This window comes from Tamandua tetradactyla, chromosome 18 (genome assembly GCF_023851605.1).
Source record: "Tamandua tetradactyla isolate mTamTet1 chromosome 18, mTamTet1.pri, whole genome shotgun sequence".
In the NCBI taxonomy this organism is placed as follows: Eukaryota; Metazoa; Chordata; class Mammalia; order Pilosa; family Myrmecophagidae; genus Tamandua; species Tamandua tetradactyla.
Genome location: NC_135344.1, coordinates 18388925 through 18409008, shown reverse-complemented (window position 1 = coordinate 18409008; position 20084 = coordinate 18388925). Strand labels below are relative to the sequence as shown.

Here is a 20084-nt window from a genome sequence, read left to right as displayed (position 1 = left end):
TCACTGTTTCCAAATTTCTTCTGCTTCTAAGGACTCCAGTCATACTGGATTAAAGCCCACCAGGTTCAGTTCAGCCTCACCTTAACTAAGAGGCATTTTGAAGATCCTATTGGCAAATCAGTTCACAGCCTTAGTACCAGAACAAGGACCTGAACATGTCTTTGTGGGGTACATGAACCAACCCTTAACAGGGGTTGTGTTTTCCATTCAGCCATTTTAGTAGGTGTGGAGTTGGCATCTCATCATGATTTTAATTTCCATTTCCCTGATGACCAATGACGTTGAGCAGCATAGTGTCATTCCTGCATTTTTATGTGTGAAATGTCTGTTCAAACCTTTTGCCCATTTAAAAATTGGTTGTTTACTTTGTATTATGGAGTTGCAGGAATTCTTTGCATACATATTCTAGAAACAAATATTTCGCCAGATACACGTATTGTGAATATTTTCTTCCGGTCTGTGTTTTGCTTATTTATTTTCTTGATTGTATTTTTGATGAGTGGGAGTTTTTGATTTTAATGAAATCCAATTTATCCATTTTTAAATGGTTTGTGCTTTCTGTATACTGCCTAAGAAAATGTTGGCTTGCCCCAAGGCCAAAGAAATATTCCCCATAACTTTCTTGTGCTCCATTTAACGTTTTGGCTTTTCATTTAGGTCTGTGATCCATCTTGGATTGGCTTTTGCGTGCAGTGTGAGATAGGAGTGGAAGTTCTTTCTCGCCCCCATATAAGATAATCAGTCCTATCAGCACCATTTGTGAAGATCCAGCCGCTTTTACATATTCATAAAAAGAACATCTATGACATCTTTTCATTAATTTTATCCAAGAGAAAATTTACTTTTACTCTTGAGATGTGTGGAGACATGAACAACAGATAATCTTTGTTCTGCAACTTTCTCAATGATCTCTTTTTCCTGATGTTGGTAGGAAGTCATCTTCAGATCAGAGTGGCAGTCTGCCACACCGTCATTCAAATAGTTCTTGTTTAGCATAGGGTGGTGCTGGGAGAAAAGTCACAGGAAAGTTAAACATTAATGGTTAAAAGCTGGGTTATTTATCCAAGTTATTTAAATTAACCAAGTTTCTTAACTTCAACATGACACCTAACTTTTAAGACCCTTTTCCCCATTAACAGAATAGTAGTGGTAAATACTTCTATGCTGTTTACTCTACATTGCACACTATTCCAAGTGTTTTACATCTATTATCTCATTTAATTGACCCTAAAGGATGAGAAATTAGCACTATTATTATCCTCACTTTACAAATGAAGCAACTGAGGTTTAACTTTAAGTTTAAGAAAGTTTAAATAACTCAAGTTCATACTTTTGTCAGATGTAGAGCCTGAATTTGAGCTCCAAATTTCATGTTTTTAGATTTCATGCTTTTAATGGTAAGCCATCTGGTTCATGAGGATGGTGTAGATGAAATCAGGTACTTTCTCACTTATAGAAAATCCCGCCATATCAAAAATGAATGAGAGATAATTCATTTTTTAAAATAACTGCACCAAATTTATGGTATAGATGGATCATAACTTATCAAGCTATACTAAAATGTTTTTTTCATCAGTATTATCAATCATGCTGGAATAACATATTTTATAGACATATAGATTTTCATTAATTTCCTTATATATACTTTTATATATATAATATTATTCATAGATAAATAAATACACACTAGTCCTTTGCATTTGTACAATCTGTTGGCTAGATGTTCAGGAATGAAATTGCTGTGCAAAGCGTATTTATATAATTTAAATAAAAATTGTAGGATTCATTTTGAAAAAGGCTTCAGTAATTCACATTTTCTTCAAATGTATTTATAAATACTACAGTTTGTCCTGCATCCTGACTGTAATACAGGTTACCTTATATTTAATTTCTTCACTCTTCTGAAAATGTAATGTAATATCCCATTATTATTTTCATTTCACTTTGCAAATGTGAGTTTGCATTGTGACTATGAGTGCATTTTCATAGGATCGTTAGTCATTCAAATTTGCTCTTCAGTGCCTTGTCTATTCATTTCCTCTATCCATTTTTCCATTGTGTTGTTTAATCCCATCCTTATAAATTTGTCAGGACTCATTGCATATTAGAGATAATAACTTCTGTCCTATGCCTTGCAAGTAGGGTTACAAATCTGTTATTTTCTATTAAAGTTCTTTTTTGTCAGATACACTTTTAGTTTTTATTGTCAAATGTGAACTATCTCTGCTTCTATAGCTTGTAGGTGTACAAAATTGTTGAAGAAGATTTTTGCTCATGGTAAGATCACACATGTAAACTGCGCTTGTAAAAAAGTATGCCAGATTTTCTCAGAAGATCTCTACTGTCTTTTCTTTTACATTTGATTTTTTGTTTCTTCTGGAATCCAAATTATTAGTGCAAAGAATTTTACCAAAGATAGAGGTACAAAGAATATTAAAAGTGCAACATTTATTAACAGTATAAGGCAAGAACATTTCATCAACAATTTCATACATTGCCATAAAGTAGGCAGATGGGCTCTACACTCTATTTGTTTTCTTTCTTTCTTTTTTTTTTTTTTTTTTTAACATGGGCAGGCACCAGGAATTGAACCCGGGTCCTCGGGCATGGCGGGCAAGCACTCTTACCTGCTGAGCCACCATGGCCCGCCCTCAATTTGTTTTCTTCTGCACCCTGTATTTTTCATCTATGAAAGAATGGTAAATGTTTTACATATGTGCTTGAAGATCTTTTTTGCTCAACTGAAAATAATGAGTATGAATGACTACTTTTGAATTATGCCTATTCAAAAGTTGATCTAAAACAACAGAACCAAGCCAGTGAAAATAGTTTATAGTCCATGGATGATTGCATGATTTTCAGGTGTGCTCTTCCTATGTCTCCCTTTCCAAAGGTGAAATCAGGGATCTCTTATCATCTAGCCCTCTCACATCTTCTGATCAGCTGGTGCTGGTGAATGCCGTCTCCTTCAGAGGGATCTGGAAACATGCATTTCAGGAAGAAAAAACCAAACCAATGGCTTTCCGGTTGGATGAGGTAGTTTCACATTTTTCGTTTGGTTCTGTTTTAAAGATAATCCTCAAAACTGATGTCTTTAAAATATATTAAATTACATCTGACCTTAAATAGACAAATGAATTCCCAAGGGACCAGCTTAGCTTCAGCCTCAACAAAGAGCATAATGAGATTTACAAGACATTTGCTGTTGAGACTTTCTTTTAAATTCTCCATAGTATTTTTGCCCTGTGTAAAAATAGAAATGCTATTTTGTTGTTGCTTAATTAAATCAGTGTTTAATTAAAAACTGATATAAAACATAGACTTTGAAAGGGTTTAAAGTAGGTTCAGAGTTAGGGCTAAGTTTAAACTACTATGAACTGAGTACTTATTGCAAACGGGAAATGAAGTCACCTGCCAGGGAGTAACTAAACTAGCACTTGTGGAACCACCAGGCAGACCATTTGTAAAATGTGCGGGATCTCCTTAAAAAGCAAAAATTGTTAGTTTCTTACGGCTGCCAGAACAAACTGCCACAAATGGTATGGCTTAAAAACAACAGAAATCTTTTTTCTCACAGCTCAGAAGGCCGAAATCAAGGTGTCCACAGGGCTGGTTCCTTCTGGAGTCTCAGTGAGCCTCTGTTCTGTACCCTTGTCCCTACTTAATCCCTAGCAATTCCCGTCGTCCCTCGGCTTGTAGACACATTTCTCGGGTCTCAGTCTACATCTCCACACGGCATTCTCTTCTCTATGTCTCTTTGTATGAGGACAGCAGTCATTGGATTCTGGACCCACGGTAATCCAGCCTGACCTCATCTTAGCCAATCACATCTGGGGAGACCCTATTTCCAAATGAAATCACATCGTGGTGTACAAAACAAAATGTGTGAACAGGATTCACACTCAAACTAAAAGCTTCCAGATCTGCAGCCCTTCCACCAAGCTCAGGCTTCCCAACTTCTTTTCTTGGTGTCCTAAAATGTCCTAAATACTAAGCTGCTACCAAAATGAGACATGCTATTTAATAAGGAAGAATGGATCTGGATAGGATCGCAAAGTTCCTATGCTATTACTCTAGACCACCAAGAAATAATTGTAATTGTAGATAAATTTAAAATTTGTTAAAGTCAACTATAAAAATTGAGTTTTTATATTTCGGAATAAATATTTGTCATGCAAAATAAATAATAATGGCTTTAAGGAGAAACATGATTTTTTAGCCAAATGCACTAGTCAGTATCTAGTGGTATCTTTCCAAAGATTGCTATCAGATTTTGAGGTCATTAAACAAATAATAAAAGAATATCTATTTTACACCTGTGTTTTTCAAATGCAGATTCCAAGGTCCCTTTCTGGGAGATTTTGGTACACAAATAGGGCTTGAGTATGTGTGTTTTTACATAACCTAACCTCTCCAGGTCCTTCCAAGGATAAACCCAGTTGGGGGAACAATGTCTATGGAAAATGGGGTGAATATTTTAACAGGATTCATAGAGAGTTACCTAAAGGGATAAGCATACCCCAAAGCAAATAGATTTGCTAGAGGAAATAGTTAATCAAATAGACTGTTTCATTTCTTAGTAAAATCTGGTCCATTTGGCTTACAATGTAGTTATCTGTTACAGACACTGTAACCTCCCCAGCTGGCATTTCAAAGAGGAAAACGTAAAATATGGTTATGTTTGTGGCTAAATTTTCTTAAATTATTATGTTCAGCTTGTAGGCATACATTGCATTTTGACCCAGCTTGCATTTTTTATTTCCTTAGCTATCTTGTAATTCCAAAGATGATTAGAATCAGCTCCATGCTGCGGAATCAGCTCCACGCTGAGATTAAAAACTCAGATTTCACTTGAGTCAGAGAGATTTCTAAATTATATTCTTAAAAGGACCTATTTGAACTTGAAAAATGGTTATCTTGATAAGATCTTATGGTGTGCATATTTCTCAGTCCTTTGAAGTGAATTAAGTGCTTCTGGGCATAAAAAGTGTACTTTGAATAAAAATGATGAATTGGGAGAGTTAAACACTTTGTACTTCAGTGGTTACTTTGTTTGGGCTTTTCTTCCTGTTAAATCATCATCATAATGATCAGCCACAGAAGTTTCATGGATTTTTATCACCCATGTGGATAATCTTGGAATAAATGTAAATCTTGGAGTAAATGTAAATTTTCGTGTCTTAAATGAAAAAATAAAAAAGAGATTGGTTCTGTCACCTCACTGCTTTTACTTTTATAGTCCCGAAGCAAACCTGTGCAGATGATGCGGCTGCAGGGTCGCTTTAAACTGGGGTCCCTCAAGGAGCCCCAGGTCCAGATCCTTGAGATGAGTGACGCAGGAGGACATCTGAGCATGGTCATTATCCTACCCAGCGAGGACACTGGCCTGGGCCAGGTAAACCACTCTGCTTGCAGCCAGAGCCTCGAGAGAAAGGCCCTGTTCTTGAGAATTTGTAAACTTGCAGACTTAAAAACAACCATATACACTACTCCTTAACTGGTGTATGCCCATTTAAAAAATCAACCAGAACCCCCAAGGCAAAGATATGTCAATGCCCAAACACTAGGATATATTCCTTGTAATTGTCAAAGTTTTAGGTGTTTACGGTATAGGCACATGCATTTTTCTCTTTTAGTCCTCATAGGGTTTAGTGATTATTGTTACTCTACATATACTTTTTACATATTACATGTTGATACCTTCTCAAATCTGCTGCCAACCAACTAGCTCTATTTCCACCAACACCCAACGGATAGACTCAATTCTCAGTCTGCCCTTTCTAGTTTTTCTGGTACTTTCCTCTGTGTCCCATAGACACCCTGTTTCAGATGTGAGTTTTTGCACTGAACATTGGTATGGATCTAACAGTCTCCTAGCAAGTTTCTTTAGATTCTCGTTTCTCCTCTTTTTATTCCAGCATCTTTTAGACTTGTCAGAGTCCAGCTCTGCTCCTCTGCTTGTCTCCTACTAAGGATGTCTCCTCTTCCCCTTGGCCCTTTCTTCATCCTTCGTTGCAAAGATCCTCACTCATCCTGTGAGGCAGGTCAGGCAGGCTCTGGTACCATTCGATGGAAGAGGGAACCTGTAGACCAAGCTACTATATAATTTGCTCAAGATTTCATAGCAAATTAGGTCCATGCATCATTAAAGCCTGTTCTCAGGCCTCAGTGAAAATGCTTGCTCAGATTCACTAAGACCATGGCTGAAAATCAGAATTGCAGAATCTAAATGAGTACCTTTATAAATAAGCAAATAATAAAGTAGAAATAATATAGTTTCTATAGGCTGCGAAGTAAAATAAAAGAAGGAGTTGGAATAGAACGCGATACTGTTGGGTACCCTGAATTTTATATAGGTTAATCAAGGAAAACCTCTCTTATAATGTGGGTTATTTTTGCTAATTAATTATTGTTAATGTTAGTTATTACTGTTATTTTTGGCTTCTTTTCTCATGGTTAGACAGTATAAGCACAATAAATTAGTAGGTGGCAGAATTGGAATCTGATCATTATTTTGCAGCAAACTCTTTGTATGACCTTGTAGTCATTAAACCTGCCCAGACCTCAGTTACAATGAAGGAGTTAAAGTAATGATTTCTAGGGTACCCCCTGGGTCTTAAAATTTATGATCTTATGAAAAGTCAATGAAATGCCATCCATATAATACAACCTACATAATTACATGGTCAACAATTGTGGCTGAATTTCACTTGACTTGGGTCATGAAATGGAATATTATAAAACACCATTAAGATCTCTGAAAAGTAGGTAAAAGTGCAACTACAATCTGATATAATAGTCTCAACTAGGGAAGAGTGGAGGTGGAGGGGTCTAGATTACTACAACAACCCAACTGTCCTTTGTTAGAAGGTCCATGATGATTACTACTGTGGATGAGGACAGTCACCCCTTAAATGATTATGTGTTGGAGGTCATTACTCAGTGACATATGGTGAATGCCAATAACGTATACCGCCCCCTTTTTTTTAAGCTTAAGCTTGCATTGTTTGGTGTCCAGAGTGTCTCCTTCGCAATAGATTCCATCCCTGAAATCTAAATGAGTCACTACCAACATGAACCTCCTCCCAGTGAGGGCAACCAGAATGTGGAGAAGCCAGAAATGATGTCACGTAGGGGGTGGATGGGGAAAATGGCAGTGACTCAGGGAGTAGGCTACTGTATTAAAATATTTGGTTGCCACATGGAAGAAGGGATGGACTAATTCTGTGTGCTTCCCAGAGTGAGAACTAAAGTAAATAGTTCGAAATTACCGTGAAGCACATTTCTGCTCAAAATGGGAAGGCCCTTACATAAAGCACACAATTATATAAGTTGTACAATTTATAGAAGGTTCATAAAAGGGAGAAGGAAACTGCCCATGGTGAGCCATTTTTTTTTAGATGTTTTGATTATAAATAACGAACAAACATACAAATATTCTTGACACACAAACACTTTTGGCATGGGTACAATCAATGGCTCATAATATCATCACATAGTGGTGTATTCATCACCATGATCATTTTTTTGAACATTTACATCTCTCCAGCAAAAGAAATAAAAAAGAAAAAAAGAAAAACTCATAAATGCCACGCCCTTTATCCCTCCCTGGCGGTGAGCTCCTTTTGAATGGTGTGCCTAGGCGTTCCCTGAGGCTACAGGCTGCTGACGGCAGTTCTTGCTCATGGCTGCGTTTCCCCCACTCTGATGTGTCAGGCACATGCTTAGATGCTGCTTTCCAACAGACAGTGAGATGTAACTTTCCCTATTCACAACTGCCCCTCTGGCCCTTAAAATGTTTCACACTGGCACATTTTATTTTCAAAAAAAAAAAATTGTATTTGACTTTCTGCTTTCTTTCCCGTAGGTCACCAGAGAAATCACTTATGAAAAGCTAAAGCACTGGGTCAGCTCAGCCAACATGAAAGACGCGGCTGTGGATCTGTACCTGCCCCAGCTCCAGCTTGAAGGGTACCACGAAGATCTAACTTTCATATTGGCAGCTTTGGGAATGACTGATGTCTTTGATGACTCGGTGGCCAACCTGTCTGGCATAACCGCAGGAGGAGGCCTCGTGGTCTCTAAGATAATCCATAAGGCCGTGCTGAGGGTTACTGAGGGTGGTTCAGAGTTCACATCTACCAACCAAACAAGCAAAGTGGAACATCCTGTCCTATTCAAGGTGGACTGTCCTTTCCTCTTCCTTATTCAACACAGGAGAACAGAGATGATTCTTTTCTATGGCAGAGTCACCACCCCATAAGGAAAGGAATGAATTAATGCTTAAATAACTTCCTACTTCTTCACAATAGCTGGATTTTAGCAGCTTGTAGAATTCACAAAGATTAAAGGGATAAACCAAGATTCTTAGCAATGTTTTTCTTTCAACTGTCCCCTGCAGAATATCTATCCCATCTCTCCTCGGCTTACACTGGGTAAGCAAGTTATAGCATGCCCTAATTTTCAGCTGAATTTATTTAAATACTAAGAGCAAGTCTATTTTTTCTTAAGCAGTTCAAAAGTGACTCAGAATCTCGTTTAGAGGTCGTTAAAATATGGAATGCCTTTTTCCACAGAAACAATATTACTCAGCCTGATTAGGTTACCAAGTTAGCTCATGAAACGTGTTTAGCTCCCCGTGCCTGAACTATAGATGTTGGATAGAGAAGCTAACTGTCACTGGATATCTGCTATGCTAAACATCTCCACCGAAGACACTTTAATTCTCACCCAAGCTCTGAGAAGCAGTTATTATTAGCTTCATTTTTTAAACATTTTTATTGTGAAATATTACATATACAAAAAAGCAGTATATTTCCAAGTACATTTTAACGAGTAGCTGTAGAACAGATTTCAAAGTTTGGTATGGGTTACAGTTTCACAATTTTGGGTTTTTCCTTCTAGCTGCTCTAAGACACTGGAGATGAAAAAGAAATATCAATATAATGATTCAGGAGTCATACTCTTTTTTTTTTTCTTTTTTTTATTAATTAAAAAAAGAATTAACAAAACAATTAGAAATCATTCCAATCTACATGTACAATCAGTAATTCTTAATACCATCACATAGTTGCATATTCATCATTTCTTAGTACATTTGCATCGATTTAGAAAAAGAAATAAAAAGACAACAGAATAAGAATTAAAACAATAATAGAAAGAAAAAAAAACAAAAAAAACAAAAACAAAAAACCTATACCTCACATGCAGCTTCATTCAGTGTTTTAACATAATTGCATTACAATTGGGTAGTATTGTGCTGTCCATTTCTGAGTTTTTATATCCAGTCCCGTTGTACAGTCTGTATCCCTTCAGCTCCAATTATCCCTTCTCTTTTTTTTTTTTTTTTAATTAACGGAAAAAAAGAAATTAACCCAACATTTAGAGATCATACCATTCTACATATGCAATCATTAATTCTTAACATCATCACATAGATGCATGATCATCATTTCTTAGTACATTTGCATTGGTTTAGAAGAACTAGCAACATAACCGAAAAAGATATAGAATGTTAATATAGAGAAAAGAATAAAAGTAATAATAGTAAAATCAAAACAAAACAAAACAAAACAAAACAAAAACCTATAGCTCAGATGCAGCTTCATTCAGTGTTTTAACATGATTACTTTACAATTAGGTATTATTGTGCTGTCCATTTTTGAGTTTTTGTATCTAGTCCTGTTGCACAGTCTGTATCCCTTCAGCTTCAATTACCCATTGTCTTACCCTGTTTCTAACTCCTGCTGAACTCTGTTACCAATGACATATTTCAAGTTTATTCTCGAATGTCCGTTCACATCAGTGGGACCATACAGTATTTGTCCTTTAGTTTTTGGCTGGATTCACTCAGCATAATATTCTCTAGGTCCATCCATGTTATTACATGGTTCATAAGTTTATCTTGTCTTAAAGCTGCATAATATTCCATCGTATGTATATACCACAGTTTGTTTAGCCATTCTTCTGTTGATGGAGATTTTGGCTGTTTCCATCTCTTTGAAATTGTAAATAATGCTGCTATAAACATTGGTGTGCAAATGTCCGTTTGTGTCTTTGCCCTTAAGTCCTTTGAGTAGATACCTAGCAATGGTATTGCTGGGTCGTATGGCAATTCTATATTCAGCTTTTTGAGGAACCGCCAAACTGCCTTCCACAGTGGTTGCACCCTTTGACATTCCCACCAACAGTGGATAAGTGTGCCTCTTTCTCCGCATCCTCTCCAGCACTTGTCATTTTCTGTTTTGTTGATAATGGCCATTCTGGTGGGTGTGAGATGATATCTCATTGTGGTTTTGATTTGCATTTCTCTAATGGCCAGGGACATTGAGCATCTCTTCATGTGCCTCTTGGCCATTCGTATTTCCTCTTCTGAGAGGTGTCTGTTCAAGTTTTTTTCCCATTTTGTAATTGGGTTGGCTGTCTTTTTGTTGTTGAGATGAACAATCTCTTTATAAATTCTGGATACTAGACCTTTATCTGATATATCATTTCCAAATATTGTCTCCCATTGTGAAGGCTGTCTTTCTACTTTCTTGATGAAGTTCTTTGATGCACAAAAGTGTTTAATTTTGAGGAGTTCCCATTTATTTATTTCCTTCTTCAGTGCTCTTGCTTTAGGTTTAAGGTCCATAAAACCGCCTCCAGTTGTAAGATCCATAAGATATCTCCCAACATTTTCCTCTAACTGTTTTATGGTCTTAGACCTAATGTTTAGATCTTTGATCCATTTTGAGTTAACTTTTGTATAGGGTGTGAGAGATGGGTCTTCTTTCATTCTTTTGCATATGGATATCCAGTTCTCTAGGCACCATTTATTGAAGAGACTGCTCTGTCCCAGGTGAGTTGGCTTGACTGCCTTATCAAAGATCAAATATCCATAGATGAGAGGGTCTATATCTGAGCACTCTATTCGATTCCATTGGTCGATATATCTATCTTTATGCCAATACCATGCTGTTTTGACCACCGTGGCTTCATAATATGCCTTAAAGTCAGGCAGCGCGAGACCTCCAGTTTCGTTTTTTTTCCTCAAGATGTTTTTAGCAATTCGGGGCACCCTGCCCTTCCAGATAAATTTGCTTATTGGTTTTTCTATTTCTGAAAAATAAGTTGTTGAGATTTTGATTGGTATTGCATTGAATCTGTAAATCAATTTAGGTAGGATTGACATCTTAACTATATTTAGTCTTCCAATCCATGAACACGGTATGCCCTTCCATCTATTTAGGTCTTCTGTGATTTCTTTTAGCAGTTTTTTGTAGTTTTCTTTATATAGGTTTTTTGTCTCTTTAGTTAAATTTATTCCTAGGTATTTTATTCTTTTAGTTGCAATTGTAAATGGGATTCGTTTCTTGATTTCCCCCTCAGCTTGTTCATTGCTAGTGTATAGAAATGCTACAGATTTTTGAATGTTGATCTTGTAACCTGCTACTTTGCTGTACTCATTTATTAGCTCTAGTAGTTTTGATGTGGATTTTTCCAGGTTTTCGACGTATAGTATCATATCGTCTGCAAACAGTGATAGTTTTACTTCTTCCTTTCCAATTTTGATGCCTTGTATTTCTTTCTCTTGTCTAATTGCTCTGGCTAGAACCTCCAACACAATGTTGAATAATAGTGGTGATAGTGGACATCCTTGTCTTGTTCCTGATCTTAGGGGGAAAGTTTTCAATTTTTCCCCATTGAGGATGATATTAGCTGTGGGTTTTTCATATATTCCCTCTATCATTTTAAGGAAGTTCCCTTGTATTCCTATCTTTTGAAGTGTTTTCAACAGGAAAGGATGTTGAATCTTGTCGAATGCCTTCTCTGCATCAATTGAGATAATCATGTGATTTTTCTGCTTTGATTTGTTGATATGGTGTATTACATTAATTGATTTTCTTATGTTGAACCATCCTTGCATACCTGGGATGAATCCTACTTGGTCATGATGTATAATTCTTTTAATGTGTTGTTGGATACGATTTGCTAGAATTTTATTGAGGATTTTTGCATCTGTATTCATTAGAGAGATTGGTCTGTAGTTTTCTTTTTTGTAATATCTTTGCCTGGTTTTGGTATGAGGGTGATGTTGGCTTCATAGAATGAATTAGGTAGTTTTCCCTCCACTTCGATTTTTTTGAAGAGTTTGAAGAGAATTGGTACTAATTCTTTCTGGAACGTTTGGTAGAATTCACATGTGAAGCCATCTGGTCCTGGACTTTTCTTTTTAGGAAGCTTTTGAATGACTAATTCAATTTCTTTACTTGTGATTGGTTTGTTGAGGTCATCTATGTCTTCTTGAGTCAAAGTTGGTTGTTCATGTCTTTCCAGGAACCCGTCCATTTCCTCTAAATTGTTGTATTTATTAGCGTAAAGTTGTTCATAGTATCTTGTTATTACCTCCTTTATTTCTGTGAGGTCAGTAGTTATGTCTCCTCTTCCATTTCTGATCTTATTTATTTGCATCCTCTCTCTTCTTCTTTTTGTCAATCTTGCTAAGGGCCCATCAATCTTATTGATTTTCTCATAGAACCAACTTCTGGTCTTATTGATTTTCTCTACTGTTTTCATATTTTCAATTTCATTTATTTCTGCTCTGATCTTTGTTATTTCTTTCCTTTTGCTTTCTTTGGGATTAGTTTGCTGTTCTTTCTCCAGTTCTTCCAATTGAACAGTTAATTCCTGCATTTTTGCCTTTTCTTCTTTTCTGATATAGGCATTTAGGGCAATAAATTTCCCTCTTAGCACTGCCTTTGCTGCATCCCATAAGTTTTGATATGTTGTGTTTTCATTTTCATTTGCCTTGAGGTATTTACTAATTTCTCTTGCAATTTCTTCTTTGACCCACTCGTTGTTTAAGAGTGTGTTGTTGAGCCTCCAGGTATTTGTGAATTTTCTGGCATTCTGCCTATTATTGATTTCCAACTTCATTCCTTTATGATCCGAGAAAGTGTTGTGTATGATTTCAATCTTTTTAAATTTGTTAAGACTTGCTTTGTGACCCAGCATATGGTCTATCTTTGAGAATGATCCATGAGCACTTGAGAAAAAGGTGTATCCTGCTGTTGTGGGATGTAATGTCCTATAAATGTCTGTTAAGTCTAGCTCATTTATAGTAATATTCAGATTCTCTATTTCTTTATTGATCCTCGGTCTAGATGTTCTGTCCATTGATGAGAGTGGGGAATTGAAGTCTCCAACTATTATGGTATTTGTGTCTATTTCCCTTTTCAGTGTTTGCAGTGTATTCCTCACGTATTTTGGGGCATTCTGGTTCGGTGCATAAATATTTATGATTGTTATGTCTTCTTGTTTAATTGTTCCTTTTATTAGTATACAGTGTCCTTCTTTGTCTCTTTTAACTGTTTTACATTTGAAGTCTAACTTGTTGGATATTAGTATAGCCACTCCTGCTATTTTCTGGTTGTTATTTGCATGAAATATCTTTTCCCAACCTTTCACTTTCAACCTATGTTTATCTTTGGGTCTAAGATGTGTTTCCTGTAGACAGCATATAGAAGGATCTTGTTTTTTAATCCATTCTGCCAATCTATGTCTTTTGATTGGGGAATTCAGTCCATTAACATTTAGTATTATTACTGTTTGGATAATATTTTCCTCTGCCATTTTGCCTTTTGTATTATATATATATCATATCTGACTTTCCTTCTTTCTACACTCTTCTCCATACCTCTGTCTTCTGTCTTTTTGGTTCTGACTCTAGTGCTCCCTTTAGTATTTCTTGCAGAGCTGGTCTCTTGGTCACAAATTCTCTCAGTGACTTTTTGCCTGAGAATGTTTTAATTTCTCCCTCATTTTTGAAGGACAATTTTGATGGATATAGGAGTCTTGGTTGGCAGTTTTTCTCTTTTAGTAATTTAAATATATCATCCCACTGTCTTCTAGCCTCCATGGTTTCTGCTGAGAAATCTACACATAGTCTTATTGGGTTTCCCTTGTATGTGATGGATTGTTTTTCTCTTGCTGCTTTCAAGATCCTCTCTTTCTCTTTGACCTCTGACATTCTAACTAGTAAGTGTCTTGGAGAACGCCTATTTGGGTCTAATCTCTTTGGGGTGCGCTGCACTTCTTGGATCTGTAATTTTAGGTCTTTCATAAGAGTTGGGAAATTTTCAGTGAAAATTTCTTCCATTAGTTTTTCTCCTCCTTTTCCCTTCTCTTCTCTTTCTGGGACACCCACAACACGTATATTTGTGCGGTTCATATTGTCCTTGAGTTCCCTGATCCCCTGTTCAAATTTTTCCATTCTTTTCCCGATAGTTTCTGTTTCTTTTTGGAATTCAGATGTTCCATCCTCCAAATCACTAATTCTATCTTCTGTCTCTTTGAATCTATCATTGTAGGTATCCATTGTTTTTTCTATCTTTTCTACTTTGTCCTTCACTTCCATAAGTTCTGTGATTTGCTTTTTCAGTTTTTCTATTTCTTCTTTATGTTCAGCCCATGTCTTCTTCATGTCCTCCCTCAATTTATCGATTTCGTTTTTGAAGAGGTTTTCCATTTCTGTTCGTATATTTAGCATTAGTTGTCTCAGCTCCTGTATCTCATTTGAACTATTGGTTTGTTCCTTTGACTGGGCCATATTTTCAATTATTTGAGCATGATCCGTTATCTTCTGTTGGCGTCTGCGCATTTAGACAGATTTCCCTGGGTATTGGATCCAAAAGTTTGGAAGATTTTTCTGTGAAATCTCTGGGTTCTGTTTTTCTTATCCTGCCCAGTAGGTGGCGCTCGTGGCACACGTTTGTCTGCGGGTCCCACCAGTAAAAGGTGCTGTGGGACCTTAAACTTTGGAAAACTCTCACCGTCCTGGGGGTTCGCTAGCCGAAGCGGCTTGAGCCGGCCCGGGGTCCGAACGCAGGGAGGGTTGCTGGTCGCCGCAGCCAGGGAAAGAGCCCGTCCGAATTTCCTAGTCGGCCCTGGGCAACAAGCGTGGCGGGAGGGCGCCAGTGGCAGCAGCCCGCCCGAGAGAGTGCACGTTCCCCGGGAGTCACGGGTTTGGAAGGGGCCTCCCACACCCGTCACCGTTCTCCGTGGCCTGGGGGTTTCCGATCCAATTCTCTCAGTTGGTCCGGGGGCTGTGCGTGGTGTGGGCGCCAGTCGCCTTGGTTTCAGGGGACCGCCTCTCCAATTCTCCCAGCCGGCCCGGGAAGGGGGAAGGGAGTAACTCCCGCCGCTTGCCACCCCGCCCGGTAAGGCCCGCGCGCCTCGGCGATCTCACCCGAGCTGCTTCTCTCAGCCAGCCAGCCGTTCCAGGATGGGGTACGCTGTCTTTTTTATCTCTGTTGTGGCTTTGGGCGCTTTCTGTATCGTTTCTACTCCCCTAGTAGGTGTCCTGGAGAAGAAACTAAGATCCGCGCGTCTTACTAAGCCGCCATCTTCCAGGAAGTCCTCATTTTTAAATCCTAACTTCTCTATTATAACTCTTCCTTCTCTTTTGATCCTTCTCCCAGTCTTCAGTGACATTTCTGCTGTGCCCGTTCTAACTTTTTTCATGTTGAAGAGGGGTGTCGACAATATGGGCAAGGGGGATGGAACTGGTTGATGTTCTTGGAGAAACCAGCACTTCTGGGTTTCAGGACTTATCTGGCCTAGGAACCATCTGAAGGTTTTAGGTTTCTGAAAAGTAAACCCTGGATGTTCTTTAGGATTAACAGGAATGATGTTGGCTGGGGTGTGGCAAACCTTGGTAATCAGCAATATCTAGCTGAAGCTTGCTGAAGAATAGCCTCCAGAATAGCCTCTGAACTCTATTTGAACTCTGGTAACCACAGATACCTTATTTCGTTACATTTATTTTCTCCCTTTTGGTCAAGAAGACATTGTTGATCCCTCAGTGCCAGAGCCAGGCTCATCCCTGGGAGTCATGTTCCATGTTACCAGGGAGACTTTCACTACTAGATGTCGTAACCCATGTAAGGGGGAGGATAATGATTTTAGTTGCAGAATTGGGCTCAGAGAGAGTGTTATCTCCATTTTAAAGATGGCAAAACTGAGACTTAGGTTCAGTCATTTGTCCAAGGACATGCAAGGGGCAAATGACAGATTGGATTTTCAAGTCCAGAAGGTTTGATGCAAGCCTTTAACTCTTCACCCTGATCTAACCCTGAGACTCAAGCTGAGGCCCCTATGGGAGAACATGAAATGGAAAGAAAAAAAAAAGGAAGGGATATCCCCTCTCCATTCCTTCGTATACACAACCAGGCATACTTTAGAAATAACAGTTGTAGAGCATTTTAAGGTCTACAAAGCAGTTTCATACTTGAAATCATTTATCAGGCAAAGTGTTAGTTTTAAAATTATTTTTATTTGGATACCTATATAAAATAAAACTTGCACTTTTAACCATTTTAAGTGACTAATTCAGTGGCATTAATTACATTTACAATGTTGTGTTACCATCACCATCATCCATTACCCAAACATTTTCACCCTCTCCAACAGAAACCCTGTCCCCATTAAAAAATAACTCCCCGTTCTTCTCTCCCCCACCCCTGAAAACCTCTAATTTTCCTTCTGTCTCTGTGAATTTGCCAATTCTAGATATTTCGTATAAGTAGAATCATATAATATTTGTTCTTTGGGGTCCGGTTTATTTCACTTAGCATAATGTTCTCTGTATTGTGGCATGTTTCAGACCTCCATTCCTTTGTATGGCTGAATAATCTATTATATGTATATGTCACAATTTGTTTACTCAGCCACCTGTTGATTATTACTTAGATGTTTCCACCTTTTGGCTAGTGTGAATGATGCTGCTATGAATATCTGTATAGAAGTTTCTGAGTATGTATCTTCAATTCCTTGGTGTAAAATGTGATTTTATTACATGTGTTTCCCTTTTGTGTGCCCCTCTCCACTTTGCAGTCCCCACTTCCTCATCGCTGAGCACTGCGATCCTTACCAAACATCCATTCTAAATCTCCCCCAAGGATCCCACTAAGACAGCACTGAGCCGCATCAGCGTCAGCACAGAGCAGAACGAAAACTGCACTGGCTATCAGGTCAGCTGATCAAAGTGGAAATCCTGATTCTTCACACTCAGAATTGACAACTTTGGTGTTTCGGTGTGCTAAAGCTGCCAGAAAGGGCGGGCCATGGTGGCTCAGCAGGCAGAGTTCTTCCCTGCCATGCCGGAGACCTGGGTTCAAGTCTTGGTGCCTGGCCATATGGAAAAAAAAAAGGAAATAAAACTGCTGGAAAGCAATATACCAAAAATAGATTGGCTTTTACAAAGGAGATTTATTAGGTTACAAATGTACAGTTCTAAAGCCATGAAAATGTCTAAATTAAGGCATCAATAAGAGAACACCTTTACTCAAGAAAGGCCAATCATGTTCCAAGTTTCTCTGTTACATGTGAAGGCACATGGCAAAGTCTGCTCTCCTTCTTTCCCAGCTTCTGGCTTCAAATGATCCTCTCAGCTTCTGGCGTCTCCTGGGGTGAACTCCTTCTGCCTCTCCAAAACCTCTGTCTCTTGGTTTCATCTCTCTGTCCTCTGTGTTGGCTCTGAAAAACTCACCCTATATTTTCTGTCTTTTATTATCTTCATACAGGGCTCCAGTTAAAGGATTAAGACCCACCTTGAATGGGCGAGGTCATATCTCCATCTAATTTTCACACACTAAGCTATACAAGTGACTTGATACACTCAGATTCCCAGAATTTATTGTAAATGTCTTCCACTGCCTAAACTGACACCTGAGTTACCATAATTCTAAATGAAGTGCTGAGAGAAGCAGCCAAAGAGATACAATAAAACAATTAATGCTGACCAAGCCAAGGAAGTTTTAAAATAAAACGTTGGAGGACAAGAGGAAAGTACACAATGTGAGGAAACATTTCAATTTTTTTAATGTCTCATTTTAATGTTAGAGGACTTAATTTTTTTTTTTTTTTTTTTTTTTTTTTTTTTTTTTTTTTTTTTTTTTTTGCAGCCATGCACCTGGTCAGCTCTGCAGGAAAAAGAACAAAGAAAAATGTTATTGGGGAAATGGGACTCGTATGATTATGGGAACTATTTCCCACAAAAATACAATTTTGAGGGTCTAACAGTTGGTTCAAATAGAATACAGAGGATGAATTCTTAAACCATTGCACTCTATTGTAAACAAATAAGCAAAAATTAATAAAGTTTCCCAAGAGCTGAATGTTACTGAAAATGATACACTTGAGGAAAAATGACCCTTTACCAAGGTTCTTCATTTCCTGGCACATGTTTCTAGAGGACGTGGCTGCCCATTTCTCCAGTAGGCTCTTCTGAAAGAGTATGACCATTTCTGTATGGGCATGAAATGCCAGCCCTAGCTCTTTCCAGCAGGTGGAATCTCAGTGTTCTCATGAGGTTTAATGGGCCATGACTTTTAAGAAAAATATTTTTAAATGATTTTTATTGAGATATATTATATATTCATATACCACAAAATCAATCGAAGTGTACAATCAGTGGTTCACAGTGTCATCATGTGCATTCATCATTACAATCGACTTTTGAACATTTTCATTACTCCAAAAACAATAAAAATAAGAATAAAAATTAATGTAAAAAAGAACACCCCCAAAATCCCATGCCCACCTATTCCCTCTATTGCTTATTTATTTTTTGTCTTTTGTTTTTCTTACTCATCTGTCCATACACTGAATAAAGGGAGTGTCAGTCTCAAGGTTTTCACAATCACACGGTCACACCTTAGAAGATCTAAATTTATTCAATTATCTTCAAGAATCAAGGCTGCTGGGTTACAGTTCAACAGTTTCAAGTACTTCCCTCTAGCTACGCCAGTATACTAAATACTAAAAAGTGGGACATCTAAATACTGCATAAGAATAACCTCCAGAATGACCTCTTGACTCTATGTGAAATCTCTCAGCCACTGAAACTTTATTTTGTTTCATTTCTCTTCTTCCTTTTAGTAAAGAAGGCTTTCTCATTCCCTCAATGCCAGGGAGTCAGGTCCCACGTTGCCAGGGAAATTTACACCTCCGGGAGTCATGTCCTATGAGTGTGTGGGGGGACAAGTGAGTTCACCTGTGGAGTTGGCTTAGATAAAGAAGTGCCTTGACTTTTTAATATGGTGTCTTTGGTTTCACTTATGAAAAAATATTATTAATAAAAAGCAGAGAATTTAAATAATTTTAATTTATTTCATAAATGAATTCACTAAATACATTGCTTTGTCACCAAATGAATCTATTGACTTTCTTCTTCCAGAATTCTATGTAGGTTGTATCAATAGGAGTCCTGCTCCATTAGTATTTTTTTCATCTAAAATTCAAACCATTTTGACTTTTTTCCTAGACTTGCATTGCTTTGTTGATTGGACAGTGAGGGCTGTAATTTCATCTTTACACTCATTATTTTATTCCTCAAATTCTTTTCCCTTTTCCCTTCAAACTCTATTACCTTGGCTCCCACAGCCACATACAGTTCCATCCTCTTCATCTCATTCCATTCATCTATCATCCTCTGTCCCTTTATTTTCATTTTTTCAGCCATGTTTGTTTCTTCTTCTCCTTTGGGGAAATGAAAATTGTCCTAACTCTACTAGAACATCAATGATTCCCATACTGACTTACCTCGTGTTTCAGATTGCTAAAGCTGCCAAAATGCAATATACCAGAAATAGGTTGACTTTTAAGAAAAATGATGGGGATATATTAAATTACAAGTTACATTTCTAAGGCCAGGGAAATACCCAAATTAAGGGATCAAAAAGAGTATATCTTTATGGATGAAAGGATGATGGTATCTGGGGTTCCTTTGTCACATGGGAAGACATCTGCTGGTCCATTACTCCTGGGTTCTGTTGCTTTTGGTTCCATGGTCCTTGCTTGCTTCTTTACGGACATGTCTCTGAGCTCTTTGCATCCTGCAGTTCTCTTAGCGTCTCTGGGGTGTTTCTCTCTCTCTCTCTCTGCATCTTTCACTTTGTTTCATCTCTCTACTCTCTGTATGTCTCTCTGTGTTTTCTGTCTTTATTCTCTTCATGGGGGACTCCAGCAAAAAGATTAATACCTACCTTGAATTGGGTGTGTCACATTTTCATGGAAACAGCCAAAATGTCCTACCCACAATG

General features: G+C 37.8%; 1 protein-coding gene across 1 annotated transcript; it reads left to right on the top strand.

The window, feature by feature from the left end:
• Positions 1-5353: 5353 nt before the first annotated feature.
• Positions 5354-8263, top strand: LOC143662390 (serpin B12-like). The gene is made up of 2 exons (XM_077136087.1): positions 5354-5395; positions 7868-8263. The coding sequence occupies exons 1-2, from the start codon at positions 5354-5356 to the stop codon at positions 8261-8263; spliced, it is 438 nt and encodes a 145-aa protein (XP_076992202.1).
• The last annotated feature ends 11821 nt before the right edge of the window (positions 8264-20084 follow it).

Coding starts and splice junctions, on each gene's coding strand:
- LOC143662390 (XM_077136087.1), top strand. CDS start 5,354: ATGGTCATTATCCTACCCAGCGAGGACACTGGCCTGGGCCAG. Junction 5,396..7,867: donor AGGACACTGGCCTGGGCCAG/GTAAACCACTCT, acceptor TCTTTCCCGTAG/GTCACCAGAGAAATCACTTA.